This window comes from Xenopus tropicalis, chromosome 1, assembly GCF_000004195.4.
Source record: "Xenopus tropicalis strain Nigerian chromosome 1, UCB_Xtro_10.0, whole genome shotgun sequence".
NCBI lineage: Eukaryota > Metazoa > Chordata > Amphibia > Anura > Pipidae > Xenopus > Xenopus tropicalis.
This window is the reverse complement of record NC_030677.2, coordinates 101,211,955-101,232,744: the sequence shown is the minus strand read 5'-3', so window position 1 is coordinate 101,232,744 and position 20,790 is coordinate 101,211,955. Positions and strand designations below refer to the sequence as shown.

Here is a 20,790-nt window from a genome sequence, read left to right as displayed (position 1 = left end):
ACTTACAAGTCTGAATGAGCACCATAAGGAGCAGGATGTATGCTGATCTTGTGCAGTAATAACATACAGATTTGACCTCTGTCTTCAGCCCTCCACCCAAATATTTACACAGGTTTTACTTCCCCATACTCTTCATTAACTCTTTTACTGCCAAGCACGTATGGCATACGTGCTGGCAGTAAAAGGGCTTAAACGCCAACGACGTGTCTCATACGTCGTTGGCGTTTAAGCGCTGCACATGCCCCTGCTGCAGAGGGCTTCTAACAATGACAGCCCCCCTGGGCAATGTGCCAGGGGGGCTGTCATCAGGGTCCTGCGAGCCGATCGCTCGCAGGACCCTCCAGGAAGCAGCAGACGCGATCGCATCGCGTCTGCTGCTTCCTGCTTCCTCCCTCTCCCCCAGCGCCGGCCCAACTGAGGAAGGAGGCGATCGGTCTTCAGGAACAGGTAAGGAGTTTTTTTTTTCTTGCATTTACACACTTTTACACACTTATACACACATTTACATACATTTATACACACTTACATACATTTACACACACTTACAGCACACATTTTAGCATTTTTTTTATTTTTTTTTTATTTTTTTTTCATTTTTCACACTTTTATACACTTATTTACACTCATATACACACTTACACACTATCACACAACTTTTACACATGTACACACATGTATACACAAACACTTTGGTTTTGTTTTGCTTTTTTTTTTTTTCATTTTACCACTTTGTTTTTATTTTCTTTTACCTAAAAACTGTTTATTTTGACAGCGTAACTATTGGATCAGATATTCTGGCCACTAATTACACTGTCATGTAACTTATTTTGTTGTTTCACTGATTTGCACAATTTTTGTGGTTTTATCACATTTTATCCCTATATAAGTGTTCCTGATCTGTTTTTAGCGTAGCTTTGCCAGGTGTAACTTTGGTGTACAAAAATAACTTTACCTATTTTGAATTCATCAGAATGTGTACTTTCCAAAAATATATGGTTTTCTGGGGGTCACTGTATAGTTAGGGGGGGTTACTACACATAATACACTGACAGGGGGCTCTGTGTGCAAAAGCTGAGCTGGCAGGCGAGAAATCCTTATGCGCTATTTTCATTTTGGGTTCAGTACATACCGCAGACTTTGGTATATCTATGCATATTGGGCATCAAACTGTTCAGTAGGCCTCTGGTGTTCCTATTTGGGGTGACTTGCCTTTGTACGCAAGAAATTGTGTGAGATAAATGCGGCAAATTGCAACATTTTTAGGCGATTTTCTGAAATGTCATAAAAACCGATAACTTTAGGAAAGCTTTGCGGCTTGGTACTTTGGTGTAGAAAGGACTCTTTACCCTTGTTGGATTTGTCAGAATGTGTACTTTCCAAAAATATATGGTTTTGTGGGGGTCACTGTATAGTTAGGGGAAGTTTTGGCACATAATACACTGACAGGGGGCTCTGTGTGCAAAAGCTGAGCTGGCAGGCGAGAAATCCTTATGCGCTATTTTCATTTAGGGTTCAGTACATACTGCAGACTTTGGTATATCTATGCATATTGGGCATCAAACTGTTCAGTAGGCCTCTGGTGTTCCTATTTGGGGTGACTTGCCTTTGTACGCAAGAAATTGTGTGAGATAAATGCGACAAATTGCAACATTTTTAGGCGATTTTCTGAAATGTCATAAAAACCAATAACTTTAGGAAAGCTCTGCAGATTGGTACTTTGGTGTAGAAAGGACTCTTTACCCTTGTTGGATTTGTCAGAATGTGTACTTTCCAAAAATATATGGTTTTGTGGGGGATCTGTATAGTTAGGGGAAGTTTTGGCACATAATACACTGACAGGGGGCTCTGTGTGCAAAAGCTGAGCTGGCAGGCGAGAAATCCTTATGCGCTATTTTCATTTAGGGTTCAGTACATACCGCAGACTTTGGTATATCTATGCATATTGGGCATCAAACTGTTCAGTAGGCCTCTGGTGTTCCTATTTGGGGTGACTTGCCTTTGTACGCAAGAAATTGTGTGAGATAAGTGCGACAAATTGCAACATTTTTAGGCGATTTTCTGAAATGTCATAAAAACCAATAACTTTAGGAAAGCTCTGCAGATTGGTACTTTGGTGTAGAAAGGACTCTTTACCCTTGTTGGATTTGTCAGAATGTGTACTTTCCAAAAATATATGGTTTTGTGGGGGTCACTGTATGGTTAGGGGAAGTTTTGGCACATAATACACTGACAAGGGGGCTCTGTGTGCAAAAGCTGAGCTGGCAGGCGAGAAATCCTTATGCGCTATTTTCATTTTGGGTTCAGTACATACCGCAGACTTTGGTATATCTATGCATATTGGGCATCAAACTGTTCAGTAGACCTCTGGTGTTCCTTTTTGGGGTGATTTGTCTTTATCTGATCTTTATCAAGAAATTGTGAGAGATAAATGCGGCAAATTGCAACATTTTTATGCGATTTTCGAAATGTCATATAAATCTGCAAACTTAGGAAAGCTTTACAGCTTGGTACTTTGTAGCAATAAGAAATATTTACCCATTATAGATTCGGGGGGATGTGTATTTTCCAAAAATATATGGCTTTCTGGGGTGAATGTACTTTTTTTGTAGCATTATCCCACATAAAGGATGTAAATGTGTTGATTTTGCAGGAGCTGAAATGATAGATCATATGGGGGTATGTTCCCATTGGGGCCCCTACATGCCACATACTTAGGTAAACCTATACATATTGGGCATCAAACTGTTCAGTGGACCCCTGGCGTTCAAATTTAGGGTGTTTTATCTTGGTACCTAACACTATGTGGGAGATAAGATGCTGCAAAGTGGAAGCTTTGAGGGGATTTTTGGAAATGTCATCAAAATTGCTAACTTTAGAAAAGCTGTGCGGCTTGGTACTTTGGAGTAGAAAGACATGGGTACCCATTTTAGATTCGGGGGAATGTGTACTTTCCAAAAATATATGACTTTCTGGGGTGAGCATACTTTTTACTAGCTTTATCCCACATATAATGATGTAAATGTGTTGATTTTGCAGAAGCTGAAATGACAGAAATGACAGTTCATATGGGGTATGTTCACATTGGGGCCCCTACATGCCACATACTTAGGTAAACCTATACATATTGGGCATCAAACTGTTCAGTGGACCCCAGGCATTCATATTTAGGGTGTTTTATTTGGTTACTTTATGACCTGTAGGAGATAAGATACTATAGACTGGAAGCTTTGAAGCGATTTTTAAAAAAAATCACAAATTTTGATAAAAACCAATAACTTTAGGAAAGCATTGCGACTTGATAGTTTGGAGTAGACAGACAGTTGTGCCTATTCTGTATTCCCCAGAATCTGTTCTTTCCAAAAATGTACAATTTTCTGGGATAAACCTTCTGTTAGTGGAATTTTGGCCTTGAAATCCAAAGTATGCAGTTTTTTTGGAGCAGTGCTTTGGGAATTTGGTAGTGTACTGCTGGGAGTTTTTGACCTATACAAGTGAGAAATCTCCATAAAACTATATATATTTGGTATTGGCACGTTCAGGAGACGTGGGACTTTCCAAATCAGTTGTATATTCGTGCATAAAATAATTTTTGTTTCTAGTATGTGTGATTATATTATGGAAAATTTGATTTTTTTTGCATTTTTAGACATTTAGAAGCCTATATCTTGTTACAGAATTGGAATTACACAAAAATTCTACCTTATTTTGAAAGCTTAGGTTGTTCTGAAAAAAACGATATATTGTTTTCCTTGGTAAACTAAAAGTCCCCCCGAGGAAAGGCCCCTAAAGTGAAACAGTGCAAAATGTTCAAAAACTGTCTGGCAATACAAGTTCCGCTTTGACCAAAATGGCTGGCAGTAAAAGGGTTAAAGGGAATATATACCCCTCTTTCTGACATGGGCTCATTCAGTTGGGCTTATGCAAAAAGTGTGCATAAATGCTATTTGAACATCCATAAATAAATATAGAAGTTCAAAGTGGTCGGCACTCACGATAAATTGAAACATAGGTGCCTGGGTGCAGTTCTCATGAGCGTAGATACAAGTATGGAAATGGACCGCTCCACACAGGACTTACGGCAAAACAAATATTTTATTAAGTGCAAAAACAAAACACTGACGTTTCGGCTACTCCTGTAGCCTTTCTCAAAGTTGATAATATAAATAAATATAAATAAATATATATAAATGTATTTTTTTTTTTTTTACACAAACATACCTTATTCCACAGATTTAATAAAAACTATGAAAGTTTATCTCACATTACAAATGTAACCGTAACCTTGTATTACAGACAAATACCATAAAAATGCCAACTGTTATGGTTATTATCCAATCAAGAGCACCTTCGCAGAATGAATGAAATTATATTAAACAAATCGTCATTAAAATATGAATCATTAATGTAAAAATCTGTGTGCAGTATTTATTTCAGAAATAATTGCAGTAAACAGGTATGGGATTCATTATCCGGAAAGCCGTTATCCAGAAAGTTCCAAATTATAGGAAGTCCATCTCCCACAGACTCCATTCAAAGCAAAAAATTCTAATTTTAAAAAATATTTCCTTTTTTTCTGTAATAATAAAACAGAACCTTGTACTTAATCCTGACAAATATATCATTAATACTTATTGAAGGCAAAACTATCCTACTGGGTTTAATTAATTTTTAATCAGACTTAAGGTATGATGATCCAAATTACAGAAATATCCAAAAAACCCCAGGTCTCAAGCGTTCTGGATAGCAGGTCCAATACCTGTAACTTTTGGAGTATCCCTTTTAGCAGTATTCATATTTCATGACAAGTGTTTGCCAGAAGGTATAAAAAAAAAAAAAAAAAACGTCACAGGAACCTGCCAATGTGTCAGTAGGACTTCTACATTGTTGACTTGTTAACTATTTCTTTTTTAAGATCCTCACCTCAAAAACCTCTTTATGAAGGTACTTGCTGGCATTTTAGAGTGTTTGCACCACAAAACACCCTTTTGGAAAATTTTGGTATAGGCCCATTTGGGCTTAGCAAAGGCTTTTATGCAACCTCCAAGGCAAGATTTTAAGGGCAATGTCCACCTAAAATGGACAAAAATATTATTCTACGCAACTTTCCCTTATACATTTATTAAAAAATTAATTCTAAAGTCGACTGTAAATGTAACTGCAATTGAAATCAGTTTATATCTTTCTCTTACAGTTGCCTACTCATTTTTTCCCTGGCTGCTCATACCATTCCCACATTGTATCGGTAGTCAGCTCTCCTCCAGCCACAATGCCTTTTTGCCTTTTATGATTACCGGACAGGAGCCTATAAAACAGAGAAGGCAATAGCAAAGGAGAGGAAGAAACTGCATAATTCATTTTTATTGTTCCATAACATAGACAAAATACACAGTGAACAGCAATGAGCTGAGTTTATGCAAAACTAATTGGGCTAATAAAAACATACAGAGGGAGTGGTGACCAGGGGCTGTAGGAATTGAATATGTACATTTCTTTCTCAGTAATTTGCCTTAAGCAGCTTTTCAGAACCATGAATTTGGGACAGGACTGACTGTCTGTTTCATTTACTGCAAGAAACAACTAAACCGATATATAATTTCTATTGAAAAAAAAATGTTCAAAAGCCATATTCATTAATCTGATGTTAAAAAGGCTGCTATACTGCACTTTAATGCAACCCAAAGGGGCTGATTTACTAACCCACGAATCCGACCCGAATTGGAAAAGTTCCGACTTGAAAACGAACATTTTGCGACTTTTTCGTATGTTTTGCGATTTTTTCGGATTCTTTACGAATTTTTCGTTACCAATACGATTTTTGCGTAAAAACGCGAGTTTTTCGTATCCATTACGAAAGTTGCGTAAAAAGTTGCGCATTTTTCGTAGCGTTAAAACTTACGCGAAAAATGCGCAACTTTTCGCGTAAGTTTTAACGCTACGAAAAATGCGCAACTTTTTACGCAACTTTCGTAATGGATACGAAAACTCGCGTTTTTACGCAAAAATCGTATTGGTAACGAAAAATTCGTAAAGAATCCGAAAAAATCGCAAAATACCGATCATTACGAAAAAAACGCAATCGGACTCCATTCGACCCGTTCGTGGGTAAGTAAATCAGCCCCAAAGAGTTCAGATAATTAGTGAAAAGGCCCATAAACCTGAGGGGCTGCTATAGTTTTACAGATAAAAGTAATTTTTCCCCTGAGATGATTTAGCCACATTTATGCTTATTATTACTTTGGCAACAAAATTGCTATGCAAAGTAGAGTGTATTTTACACTGACACAGATCTCTTGAAGTCCACATGTATTATGTTTAGCTGATATTTTATTATGGAAAATACTGTTACTTTATTCTACTAATTTTTCAGTTCTGAATTCACTATTAGACTTGAAACGTGAAAGATTTTGAATCAATTTGGAATCCAAATGGCCAATTGACCAGTAAATGGGACTTTGAGCATATTCTTAATGTGTTTTTCTTTTTCAGACAATCGCTGTATAAAGGTAAAGGAAGAAGAGAGATCCTCAAACAGCTAGGCAAAGCCACAGTTCTTTCTCTTGACTGGATTTATAAACTTATCTTCTGGATTAATTCGGAAACTGGAACAATATCCGTGGCCTCTCTTGATGGATCAAAACATAGAGTACTGTATAGAGAAAACATTTCATTACCGACAGCAATAGCGGTGAATCCTCTTACTGGGTAATTTCTATTGGTAACATTTAATTAAGATTATCAGTATGATCCCAAGTTTGTTTTTCTCTCTGTTAGTTTCTTATTATGTTATGTACAATTCATTACTGTAGGGCACATGTATGTCAGCAAGTGAAGTGAGCAAAGTGGGTGTGCAAGTTTTATCTACACCTGATTCCTTAGGCGCAAGTGTGTTGTGTCTATTGATGCTGGGCATGAAGAAAACCCTGGTGCTACCACCCTGTCACGAGGTGATGGTAGCTCAAGGAATCCCCTGTGTCAGTAGGTTCAGCAGTGCTCAATATGGAATGGAAGGCAGGAAGGACTAGGCAGCAATGAGCATAACTATAATTGCAAGGAGCACATTTTGAACCAAGTACCTTAAACAAAAGTGTTTTTACATGCAACTGAATGATGGAAAATTGCAGGGACTGCAACTGCGCTTGGGTACATAAATGTACTTTCATGTCTTTACTTGAGATAACTGGTAACAAAACATAATTGAATTTTATTGCATGCAAAATCTGTATGAATCTTATTGTATTAGTGCATCTTTTATAAATAATTATTATTATTCAAATAAGGGTTGGTTCACTAAAGTACGATAACGCTTATCGCATGCTTTCTTGCGTTAAAATTGACGCAAAAAAACGAGCGATTCGCTAAAGTATTATTGCATGCGTTAAGTCGCATATCGCGTGCGTTAAATAGCGTGCAACCGCATGCGTTCTTTTTACCGCATTGCACTAATTCTCACGCAGAAATAATATTAACGCATGATTCACAAACACTTAGACATGCTAAATATCGCATTAGTCTATGTTTAAATTAACACCTACTTGGGGCAGGCGGTAATTATAGAAAAGTACAGTTCATGAGCTTTTGGCAACACAATATGGACTTTGCAGTGTTATTTATTCAAGTATGTGTTGGTCCTAGAGTGATGTAGGATGTAGCCTCCAGTTTGCAGGGAAATGGTCATTTTAAAAAAAAAAGTAGTTTTACGAACGTAATGGTGTGTATGGCTAATATGGCGTGTGCATGATAAGTTGCGCGCGTGACAAGTAGCGTGCCGCGTTAATTAGTGCGCGTTGTGTCGAATACCGCACGAAAATAGTCTTCGAGACTTAAATAACGCAAACAGCATCGCATCTAAATTAACGCAAATATACTTTTAGTGAATCGTGCGTTATGATGCAATAAAATTTTTAATGCATGCTATAAATAGCGCTCGTTTTATCGCACTTTAGTGAATCAACCCTATAGTTACAAAATATTGAATATTCCCATATAAACTATTCAAGGTGTTTAGGTGCAGTGTTTTGTTTCCATAATAATATGCCAATGTTTAGTGCTGAATGCTGTACATTGTAATTAAAGGGGCAGTATACCCCCTTGTTCAACAGGAGTTCAATGAATATTGCTTGTGATTTTAATTAATAACAATCTATGATTTTTTTCATTTCTTTAGATAAACCGGGCAAACAGGCAAACCAACACTTGGCCATGTTTGGTCCTTCTTAAGTAGATAATTAGATTATCAGTGAACATATAATACCCCTGCACAACTGATTCCTGCTAACAAAACAGGCAGGAAGGGGGTGTGTACTGGGAATCTTGTTATCCATCTTGCAAGGCAAGGACCAAACATGGAGTAGCTTGTTCCCGTGTTCCCTGTTTGTCCTGTTGAGCTAAAGAAATAACATCTACTTTTATAAATTGAACTCATGTTGAACAAGGAAGATATATTTTGCCTACAACACTAGAGCAGAGAGCTCTGGGTGTTAAGCAAAATTATGTATGGGGGCCAAGCTGCCTCCTCGCCACCTCACCCTTCTGCACACGCATGTGCAAACTAGTTCTCTCATATATACGCACCTATACTACTGGGGATTATAGAGCAGGCGCGCTCTACTTGTACTTATATGGCTAATATTTATGATTCTGCAACTTTTTTATAAGGCATTCTGCATTAGCAGCATACTCAGGTTTCTGTTTAGGTGATTCTTTGTCTTCTTTAGCATTATATTGCAGAGCTCAATCCAAAGACATGACCTATTAGCATATGGCTGCAAACAGTTCAGTACTGTAATGTATATTCATAGTAGCACATTCCTAGCTTCAAAACCATGACAAGTAATATATTTTCATTACACACATTGTACATAGTAAAATTCCTCTTTTCTGATGGAGAAAAGTCCAGGTTATGATAGCTTTAAAATCAAATGTCCTACCTGTTGAAAAACAAAAAGCAAAACACTGGTCAAAGCATGCAAATCCCTTATAGCTGTTGTAGGATGCCTGGGGTTTGCCATAGATGCTTCTTTTTTGTTTAAATTATAGGGCATTAGTGCTGCTGCCTATTTAAGGGGGTATGCTCTGTTGTTGGCTATAACAAAAATAAGGGCCCTATTTATTATGCTGTGTAAAATGAAGCAAATCAAAAAAATGTAAAAAACTGTGTAAAATAAATGGGTAATTTTTTAAGGCATGTTTGATTTTACTCCATTTGAGTGCCAAATTTTACTCCATTATATGCTTCAGACCTTGTGTAAGTAATGCAAGATTTAATATAATATTAATAACAATATTATTCACCCCTTCTACTAGGGTTAAGGTTCTTTTGAGAAGCAGACAATCCACACCAATAAGTGTATATTAAAGGGAATAATATAACCAAAAAATCGAATTGTTACAATTAAATGATCATTTAAACTAAAATAATATTTACACTATTTGCAGTTACAGATGAATCCCTAGCCTACATCACATAGTTACCAACAAACACAAAACATGGTGGCCTGGTTTCTTCTCTCCAGCAAATCCATCATGGCTTCCCTCTGTAGGCTCCAGTCTGCAGTGCTTACTTGCTGCTCCGTCTCCTCACAGGCTGCTCTCCCCCTCACTACTGCCAGGTGTCCCCATTTATACACCATTTCAGCCCCTGCCCCTCACTGCTAACATCCCTCCTGATAAAAACCACACCTTGCCCATTGTTCAAAGACTGTTGCAGGCTTTTCGCATACAGAAGGGAGTTTTTTTTTGTTCCTGTGGCCAATATACTGCCCAACTGCCATTCACAAGAAAACCCTTTCATATGTATAATTTGACGCTGGGTGTAATTGTAAGGGCTGTGACAGACGCGGAGATGAGTCGCCGCGCGACAAATCTCCCTAAAATGCCATCCCACCGGCGAGAATGTAAATCTCTCCGGTGGGCAACTTTGGCAATTTACATTCTAGCCTGTGGGATGGCATTTCGGGGGGGATTAGTTGCCCGCGACAAGGGAGATTTGTTTTGCCACGACTAATCTACCTGTCTGTCACAGCCCTAAGCCAGCTGGAAAACTGTTTTTCTAGTAATCTTGTGTTAACTGTAAGATGGTGCATATAAACCCATGCAAATGTATAAAAATAAAATTTTTTTTTAGCATAGTATAGCTGCACCTATATGTGTATATGTTGTTGGCAATGGTTTAGGAAGTTATTGCCAAAGAGGATACCAGGAAGATAATGCATACTTATAAGCAGAAGAAATTGTTTCAAAATGTGTTTCTTCTGTAACGCTTTTATAATTGAATGGTCAAAAAGACTGATCTACTTTTTTAATCTGCAGGTTTATTATCTGGTGTGATGCTGGGGAGTCACCTAAGATTGAGAAAGCTGCTATGGATGGAAGTCTCAGACAGCCTCTTGTTTCAGTAGACATTTTCAGACCCATGGCTCTGACTTTGGGTAAGATTTAAATTTGACTCAAATAATAATGTGTTTCAGCAAAATAACCAAACAGTTTAAGCATGATACGTAAGAATGTAAAACCAAATATCAGTGTGACCATTTCATGTGACAGAGGCAAGTTACTAGGGCTCCCAAAGGTTTGTATGGGCTCATTGGGATACGGAGGTAAGAGCGAACAGTCAAAGATTTCATTTTAATTTGGAAAAATATAGAAGACTGACTTAATGGAAAGGTAAATTCTAAATAATATGTCACATTGATGTAGAGTAATTTCTGTTCTTCCAATTTACTGCCACCTGTCCTGACCTTTTGCTCATCCTCATTTATGATTTTGTTTCATGCTTGTCTCTACTTTACCAGCATTAGGTTTTTTTATGCACTGTTGTGGGTTCCACGTGAGCAGAAAGTTCCCAGGCTCCAAAAGGATTTTGGTTAACACCAGTGCCAGCAGTCTTTTCTGTGTTCCTGAGCAGCTGTTGTCATTATAATGATATAATATACAGTTTGGTCATTTCCCTATGGGACCAAACTGTAAATTATATCCTTTAAATGGTGCTTAGTGATGTCATTTCTCACATGACTCACTAAATTTTGTATATTGTAATAAATAAAGTACCCCCTGTTGTAAAATATGATGATATTAGAAGTCACCTTGGAGTTCACGGAACTCCTCTGTGACTTATAATATCCCCTATATTTTACAGTAGGGGTTACTTTCTACACTATATCTATAACCCCCACTGTCAGCAGCAGTTTGATGTTTCCTTGGCTATATTTGCCCCAGCTGTGCTTTTGCACTGCATTCAACTGCATTTTAAATGCATACCCAGTTGGGAACAGATGGATTAGAGAGAATGTTTATCCTTATTTTAGGCACAAATGATAGATGCATTGTCAGCACAGTGAAAATACTGCATCTGTGTCAAATACATTTAGATGTTACACAATATGCATTTATTTGCATTAAAAAAAATACCAACAGTACCCAGATTCCTTCCTTTAAGATCAGTAACATGAGAAAAAAAATGTGAGAACATTTTGGATGTATGACCATTTTTGAGCTTCTTTTGGAACATTTTTATAGATAATGTTAAAGGTTTTTATTTTATATTTTATTTATATTTTATTTTATATTTATTTTATTTGTTTTTTAAATAATATTTTCAATGCTAAATGTTTTAATAGTTGGAATTGTTTTGATTTTTTTCAGACCTTAAGCACAGTTATGTGTATTGGATTGATAATGAGCTCAGCAAAATATCTAGTATTTCAATGGATGGTCAATACAGGAAAGTAGTCTTCTGTTCAAAAGAGTTGCTGGCTAAGCCATCAGGAATTGCTGTTTTTGAGGTTAGTATAATAAATACAGATAATGGAGTTGGCTTTTATTGCTCTTTTGAGTTATAGTCACAATGGAGAAAGGAGAAAAGTGACTTTGGATTGTGACCTCTCTAGACAATTATAATCTTACCCATGCAAAACAACATAAAGGAACATACCTGTGAAAATTGAGGCAAAAAAAAATCACATTCAAATATCTAATAAATAAAAGCTTCTATGGAAACCAATGGCACTTCCTTTTGTATTTCATCCGGCAGGAAAAGCAATGGAACATGCTACTGATGCCTCAGAGAATGCTTCAGAGAATGATCTTGTGTTTTAAAGCGCTGAAGAATGTTCTTATGCTAAAAAGCACAGCACAATGCTATGAATGAATTACAAGTCTTATCTAATTTGTTTGCTGTTCTTTCCATAAAAACATAAAGGGAATATAAAGATATGTATATTTTTAAGGAGCATTTTAAATTATTGACATTGTCCTGCCATCTGCTTCAGATGTGAGATTCAGATGTTGTTCTGTTGTTTATATATTTTATGTTTTTTAAATCCCTCAACCCAACATTTTTTATACCTGCCAACAACTTGCTTAAGTTGTAAGCAGCTGACAGTTTTTCCTGGTCTTTCACAACTGGAGCCTAATTTCATAAGGCACCAGTAAAAATAAATGTTTTCAATGTTTGTGTGATATTCTTTTTTGGATGGACTCCACAAAACCAGATTTTTACTCTATCTCATGAGATATTTAATGTATATACTTAAAATACAATGCATGTTCCTTTTCGCTGTCTGATATAAATATAATTCACTATATTGAATTAAATGTAATATTTATCAATATATACCTGCTGACTGTATTGAACATTTTACTATGTTCCTTTCATTTTTAATGATATAGGAGAGGATCTTTTGGTCTGATTTAGAAAATCAAGCTATATACAGCAAGCAACGGCGGATAAGTGCCAATGTTACCACAGTGGCAACTGTAAGGAATCCTGCAGGGCTTATTATACTGGCCAGAGAAGTGCAAGCTAATAGTAAGTATACGTCACTAAAAGTTAATTTGACTTATTTATAGAATGCTATCTCCCGTGATGCTACAACTGAATGCTTACTATGATTTTATGAATTAAGAGATGTTTATGAGAGTGACTTTTATAACGTCTTTCAGAGGTTTTGGTACTTTGAAAGCCTTAGATGCAGCCATCTTGTTACTCTCAGCAAGGCTGCCAAATTCAGCATTCCCCCTCATACAGTGCTTGTCTGTGGCTTCTACTCCACTGAGCTTTATGTGATATTTTTAACATGGGTTCTAAGTTCTATATTAGCTGCCTCTTTGTGACAGGGTGTGGGGCAGCCCTCCAGGTAACTTACAGTGGCTTGCAAAAGTATTCGGCCCCCTTGAACTTTTCCACATTTTGTCACATTACAGCCACAAACATGAATCAATTTTATTGGAATTCCACGTGAAAGACCAATACAAAGTGGTGTACACATGAGAAGTGGAACAAATATCATACAGGATTCCAAACATTTTTTACAAATAAATAACTGCAAAGTGGGGTGTGCGTAATTATTCAGCCCCCTGAGTTAATACTTTGTAGAACCACCTTTTGCTGCAATTCCAGCTGCCAGGCTTTTAGGGTATGTCTCTACCAGCTTTGCACATCTAGAGACTGAAATCCTTGCCCATTCTTCTTTGCAAAACAGCTCCAGCTCAGTCAGATTAGATGGACAGCGTTTGTGAACAGCAGTTTTCAGATCTTGCCACAGATTCTCGATTGGATTTAGATCTGGACTTTTACTGGGCCATTCTAACACATGGATATGTTTTGTTTTAAACCATTCCATTGTTGCCCTGGCTTTATGTTTAGGGTGGTTGTCCTGCTGGAAGGTGAACCTCCGCCCCAGTCTCAAGTCTTTTGCAGACTCCAAGAGGTTTTCTTCCAAGATTGCCCTGTATTTGGCTCCATCCATCTTCCCATCAACTCTGACCAGCTTCCCTGTCCCTGCTGAAGAGAAGCACCCCCAGAGCATGATGCTGCCACCACCATATTTGACAGTGGGGATGGTGGGTTCAGAGTGATGCGCAGTGTTAGTTTTCCGCCACACATAGCGTTTTGCATTTTGTCCAAAAAGTTCCATTTTGGTCTCACCTGACCAGAGCACCTTCTTCCACATGTTTGCTGTGTCCCCCACATGGCTTGTGGCAAACTGCAAATGGGACTTCTTATGGTTTTCTGTTAACAATGGCTTTCTTCTTGCCACTCTTCCATAAAGGCCAACTTTGTGCAGTGCACGACTAATAGTTGTCCTATGGACAGATTCCCCCACCTGAGCTGTAGATCTCTGCAGCTCATCCAGAGTCACCATGGGCCTCTTGGCTGCATTTCAGATCAGCGCTCTCCTTGTTCGGCCTGTGAGTTTAGGTGGACGGCCTTGTCTTGGTAGGTTTACAGTTGTGCCATACCCCTTCCATTTCTGAATGATCGCTTGAACAGTGCTCCGTGGGATGTTCAAGGCTTTGGAAATCTTTTTGTAGCCTAAGCCTGCTTTAAATTTCTCAATAACTTTATCCCTAACCCGTCTGGTGTGTTCTTTGGACTTCATGGTGTTGTTGCTCCCAATATTCTCTTAGACAACCTCTGAGGCCGTCACAGAGCAGCTGTATTTGTACTGACATTAGATTACACACAGGTGCAGTCTATTTAGTCATTAGCACTCATCAGGCAATGTCTATGGGCAACTGACTGCACTCAGTCCAAAGGGGGCTGAATAATTCCGCACACCCCACTTTGCAGTTATTTATTTGTAAAAAATGTTTGGAATCATGTATGATTTTCGTTCCACTTCTCACGTGTACACCACTTTGTATTGGTCTTTCACGTGGAATTTCAATAAAATTGATTCATGTTTGTGGCTGTAATGTGACAAAATGTGGAAAAGTTCAAGGGGGCCGAATACTTTTGCATGCCACTGTATATGATAAAGTTGTAAGCTGTTACATTTTATTTATCAAGATAAGATGCCTCCTGTATGACATGAGCTGAGTTACGCTTCACTTCTGTAAAACTGATGCATTATGTGCTGATTTCCGCACCTGTTAGTTGCGTGGCAGTCATTGCTTGATTCATAGTACTTTATTTGTTAATGATGACATTTTTCTATTTACTGTGATGCCACTAGTATGCTAATGCTAATTTTTATTTTTATTATATGTTGATACTTTATAAATGATAAAAAGCCACACCAAGTAATATTAGTGGCTTAGGCTACTTAGCCTGGCACCACTTACCTGCTCACTCCTTTATCTTTTTTACACTTTTATCCTAGCATACCATATTAATGTTAAACAAGTTTCTTAAACATGTACTTTATGTGGTGATTTTAAAAGCTGCTACAATTGGTTGTTTTTTTTTTAACTTTCCCTTCAGGTATAAATCTCTGCTTGGAGCTGAGGGCAGACTGCCCTTTCCTTTGTGTTCCATCACCCCTAGACCCGGAGCACTCAACAAGATTCTCCTGCCTAAGTTCAGATAGTTTGGAGCCAGACAATGATGTAGTGGTGCCACAAACAGGTAAAATAACTCTTATTTTTTGCAGTGTCAAACGGAGTTAGTATAGAGGCTCTGCTTGTAATTATTCTTTGTATTAGTGTGAAATGTTTTAAGCATCATAACGAACGTTCGCCAGTCCAATGGGTCACCATTAGGTTTGGCATATGTTAAAAAGTTCATTTGAATGTAGGTAAGAAACAAGATTGTGGTGGTAAATAAAGGTTTATTTAGAAGGCTTTGTAGTTTTCATTACATGTGAGGTAACACCATCCATCTTCACTGCTGAAATCAACAGGTAGAATCTTCTACTACAGGTTTAAACGTGGTGCATTTTGATTTTGTTTTGGATTAATTTTATGCCCCTCTGACCCGCTGTAACCCATGAGGGGGGCAAAAGAAAAGGAAGAAAGCTAAGCCAGTAAATACCATTATGGAATATCACTATAAAATACTTTTACAGAAGTTCTTATTATGTACTCTAAGGGGCCGAACGTTTGGCTACTAAAACCAATCAAGAGTTTAGAAACTCTTCATTCAAATACCTCGGTTTTCTGCTGATTGGGGTTTTCTTTAAATCAGGTTTATAGCAAATTCAGACAAACTCTGATTTGGGTCATTTCTTTTCCTTTGTGTCCAAATTGTAAATAGTCACAGCCATTTATTAGCAGGGACTCTTCTTCACAGAGGGTTGAAGAAGTAAGGGTAAAAAAAATGTACTGAATCTCTCTATAATGGAATACCTGAAACTGCCCATACATACTCAAATTTACTTTGGCAATATGGCCTGTTTATTCTATACTCAGTGACTGTCTGAGTATGTATGTCAGGGGTCAGTTTGGACAGACCATCCTACAATCCTGTTGGATAATAGATAATCTGTCCTGTGTGAAAATGTCATCTGCCAGTATACCAAGCAGGAGTGTGGTGCACTGGTAGATGGGAAAGGGGAGAGGAGCTAAAAATCCTTGTGGCTTCCTGAAGTTTTTTAATTCCTGTATGACCACTTACATAGTATCTTTTCATTAGGCCCTGTGGATTAATCAATATCCCATAACAACCAATACTGGTGTGGCTATTGGTTGGCTGTGTTTGACACTTGCTAAATCAGGTCTGGGTTGATATCTTTTGTTTTTCATTCTCTACCCATAGGCAGTCAAGCCTTGGACAACACAAAAGTGGCCGCACAGTCTCCAAACAAGATAAAGCACATCAGCAGAACAGGTAGGCCTAAACAATGGCAAATAATATGCAGATGTTTAAAAACCATTAACTTACAACTATAACAACCTGCCCCGAAATAATTGGCACACAGCCTAAAACTCAGTCTTAGTTACAGTTGAATGCTAAAGTTTGGGCACCCCTTGCCAATTATTTTGTAACTACTGCAGGAATCAGTGTGTTATCAGTGTGCCATTTAGTATGTAACTTGCATTTAAATTATTTCTACCACAGCACATATCAGTCTGCATACAACACTGACTGAAGTTTATCAGAGCACAGGTCACATAGTAGCACCCTGGGAAATGAAGAATATGGCTAGCCCCATGTGAAATTTCAAAATTAAATTAAAAAAACCTGTTTGTGTTTTTAAAAAATGATTCCGATGCAGGATTCTGCTGGAGAAGCTCTATTAACTGATGTGTTTTGAAAAAAACATGTTTTCCCATGACCGATTTCCTTTAATTTGAACATTTATCTTTTTCAGTGAATTCAACTGTAACCACTGAGCACCATGTGCCTTATAGCGTTAAATGGGTGATTCCTTTTGCAGGTAAGTGTATAAAGCACAATAGAAAATTGAAAGTGGATAACAGTTTCAATGCATTACTTTTGGAAAAAGGCTTCCCAGAAATAATTGATGATGAAGTTCCTTATTCTGTAATATATTTATGGTAATTATGCACAACAGATGAGACCTTGCTGTTCAATTCCTTGTCAGAGCACAGAGCTACATCAGTCTATACTATGCTATGTGATAGCAGTATTACACATGGGCACTGATTCCAGGGCTAAACTTATGCACAAACCCATTTAAGGCTGGCTCCTTGTAAATCAAAGCTGCTGTCCCTGTAGTTGAATTTTGAAATAGGCACTGTGTTGTACTACTATAATTATCCTAATTGTGCATACTAAGTTTTGGGTTGCCACCTTTTGTGGTTCGGGAGTCCGGGCAGGGCAGATGAAGAGGGCGGGTCTTGTGATATTTTTGGCCATGATTATGATGATAGGTGGCAGGATCATGGTGTCACGATCAGCGAATGGCTAATTGCTGCACAATTTAACTTCAAAGTCCTGTCCGGATTTGTCAAATCAAAATGTTGACAAATCTGTAACGTCATTGGTGAACCCCGCAATTATAATTAGGAAACTGTTTCTCCAATAATTTTGCAGTAATAATTGCACTAGAAGCATTAAATTTTGACTGTTAATTAATTAGCTGTGTAATGTTATGTAGATTAGTTGGAGAGGTGGGGGAGTCATCATACAAATTTTGAAAAGTTATAGTTTTAGTTATCTTGGTACCTCAATTTTTACCTTTGTGCTACAAATATTTTTTCTTCAGTGTTTTTCAGTTTTACTCTGATTTCCTGCATGATTATCAGCTGTCGCAGGAAGAGCCGCTGCAGTTTACTCCACACCCAGATCTGTGAGAAATCTAAGAAATATTTAAAGCCAGAACTTGGTCGGACAGTGTCAGCTACTTACATGGTTAGTGTCAATAACTGCAAATTGCTTTAAAATTGTAAAATAAGTTGTAATTTTCTAAATCTTTAGAACAAAGCAAATCATTTTTTTTAAATCTCATTGCAGTTGACGGATATGAAAAGTGAAGATGAAGATGAGGACAAGTGAAGGCACCTGGAGGTTTAGTTCAACTGCACATGGCAATACCTTACATTGGTAGGGATATGGCATTTGGGTGATGTTTGGAATATCATATTTCTCTTATGTGCTAAGTCCGGTAATCAACGGGTCAGATAAGAACAAGTTCAGTCAGTAGCGATCAAACGCCCAGAGATTGGTGTGCTGTGCACAGGGGCCCTGTGGCTTTTGGTAATGACAGGATTTCCTGTTTATGTATTGGGCTCAACATAGCTGGCCTTGTCCTGTAAAATGAAGGTGCAGAATAGTTGTGCATGAAGCCCCCCCATTATCAACCTCTGTTTGCTGAGAAAAATGACTGATTGTAGTACTTTGATACTTTTGATACCTTTGCGTGCTACATTATTAAGGCATCTGCTTTTTTTTTTTACAATTCTTATTTTTTTCAACACTTTTTTCACAATAATTTTTCTTATTTTAAGCTGAAAACTGTCCATGTATCATGCTCACTCTTTATCTACAGCTACGCTTTATTTACTGCTACACTTCTCAGAAACATATGAAGCACCCTTTCACTACTGGTGACCAGAATTATGGTTAATCAAAATAAACAAATAAGACTTTTGGTCTCACTGTACAGGAAAGAAGGTGGCAGGTAGCCTCACTGTTAAGGCCCTATACCTCTTTCATACTCAGTGAAAGAGATATAGGGTTCAAGGGTTTATCTAACACAGGGTACTTAATCTTTGCTTCCCTCGCCTCAGTCCCTTTTGCATTCACTGATTTAGGGGATACAGGTGTCTTTTAAACTATATAATTATCTTGTTCTCCAAATTGGAGATATTTAGGGGGAGCGGGGTATTTATGACTGACATGCGAATGTAGCCTGTGAAAATTTCTGTCAATTAAAAGATAAAAGGTACCTCATAATGTGAATTTCACATTTTGTTTCTGTATGATTTTGCTACTTTGACATAAAATCACATAGCATAAGGCAGGTAAAACATGAAAATAATCCAGTTTATTTGACATGCCTGATATTTCTGTCCTGTACATATTAAAATATTGCCTTTAAAGCAGACATTTTATTACTGTATTTATTAGCTTCATTGTCTGCATTTATGATTTATCTCTTGTCTCCTATGTTCAGCAGAACATATATCCATGACTTAGACCAGCCCTGCAAATTGAAAATACTGATTTATGTATACAATACTTTGTGTTTTCAGCACAAAATGAAAGCATGCATGTTAATTTTGTAATTGGATCTTTAATAAACCCTTAGTAGTTTTTTAAATGTATTATAACGTGTCTGTAAAACATTATGGCTCAGTGTTTAGTTCACAGTACTTTTTCTTTCTGAAGAATCTTAAGCACTGAAATAATCGTTATGCAAACAAGTAAGTTTAGGGCCTTGTCATACTCTGTGATGGTATTTATAGGAAGTTTACGAACATCAATCAAAATATTGCACATAACCTGTCCAATAGTGGTCAAAATAGCACGTATAGTGATAGCAGTTGTTGTTACAACTGTCTGTATGTACAAGGGAAACCAGTCAATATCTGGAGGTTATGTTATGCCATATATCAAAGGGTAAACAGATAGTTTGCCAAAGGAGGACAATCGTGGACATATGAAGAGAGGAGTGGATATGTATGAGGAACAGAGTAGAATCTTTCCATTTAATTTCTGAGGAAGTCAATTGCAAATGGACAGTAAGAAATCTTTTTGCTCAAAGCTTGAACTTAGCAAGACTGCAGGTTACATATAAATATATATTGTTTGGGATGTATCATTATTTATTTGGGATGAGAAGCGGATAAAATTGACTAACAGAGGCATAGCTACAACAGGAACATTTTCCCCCCATGCCTATATATGAAAAATCGATAACTGTTTGCATAGGTGTACTAGGTACTATTCTTCTGCTATATTAGCACAGTGTCCCTTTAAGGGACAATGCAAAAAGTACATTAAGCACAGCCTTGGACAGCAAGCAAATTGAACTGGAGACATATAATGTGGAGTTAATACTTTGTGTATTTATGGTTTTGGTGATAATTATTTCAGAGACATATTGTCAGGTCATTAAATGTTAATAAATATTTATTTTTGTAATGGTATTTGGGATTTTAAAACTGACCTAAATAAATACACAAGAAAGAACAAATACTTTCTATACCTTTTATGTTTATGATAGAGTTCTGTCAATATAAATTAGGGTGCAAATATGTTGCCGATATTACAGGTTCCACCAACTATGCTGGTATAAAATGTAGTTACTTCACATGCTTGTGAGAAAAAATGGTAACTAAAATTATTTGCCTGGATTCTTCTGATACTTGAAAATGTATGTTTTAAAATTTGTAAATAAAAGAACATTTTAAATAATATACTTTTTCCCTTTATTTTCTGTTGATATTGAAATTCCAAAACTTGACATCAGAAAACATAAAGGTACCAGACACGAGGAGTGATGTGCCAACAATAAATGTGGTGATGCTGTGACACAACTGTAGTGGTAAACACAGTTGGTAAGAAGTTACTTCCAATGCTCTGTTCTCATGTTGTATTTATATGCACTGGACTTGCAACTAATTAAATAGTGTTAATAAGCTGCAATTTGTATCAACATTGAC

At 37.2% G+C, this 20,790-nt stretch overlaps 1 protein-coding gene across 1 annotated transcript in view; it reads left to right on the top strand.

The window, feature by feature from the left end:
• ugt2b4 (UDP glucuronosyltransferase 2 family, polypeptide B4) overlaps positions 1 to 20,542 on the top strand; it is a 38,121-nt gene extending 17,579 nt beyond the window's left edge. The window contains exons 6-14 of the mRNA XM_002938563.5: positions 6,487 to 6,702; positions 10,309 to 10,427; positions 11,641 to 11,780; positions 12,667 to 12,805; positions 15,203 to 15,346; positions 16,475 to 16,546; positions 17,031 to 17,096; positions 17,889 to 18,034; positions 18,137 to 20,542. Coding sequence (XP_002938609.3) covers positions 6,487 to 6,702; positions 10,309 to 10,427; positions 11,641 to 11,780; positions 12,667 to 12,805; positions 15,203 to 15,346; positions 16,475 to 16,546; positions 17,031 to 17,096; positions 17,889 to 18,034; positions 18,137 to 18,178 — 1,084 coding nt within the window. The 3' untranslated portion in view covers positions 18,179 to 20,542. The remainder of the gene's footprint in view (positions 1 to 6,486; positions 6,703 to 10,308; positions 10,428 to 11,640; positions 11,781 to 12,666; positions 12,806 to 15,202; positions 15,347 to 16,474; positions 16,547 to 17,030; positions 17,097 to 17,888; positions 18,035 to 18,136) is intronic.
• Positions 20,543 to 20,790: the final 248 nt, after the last annotated feature.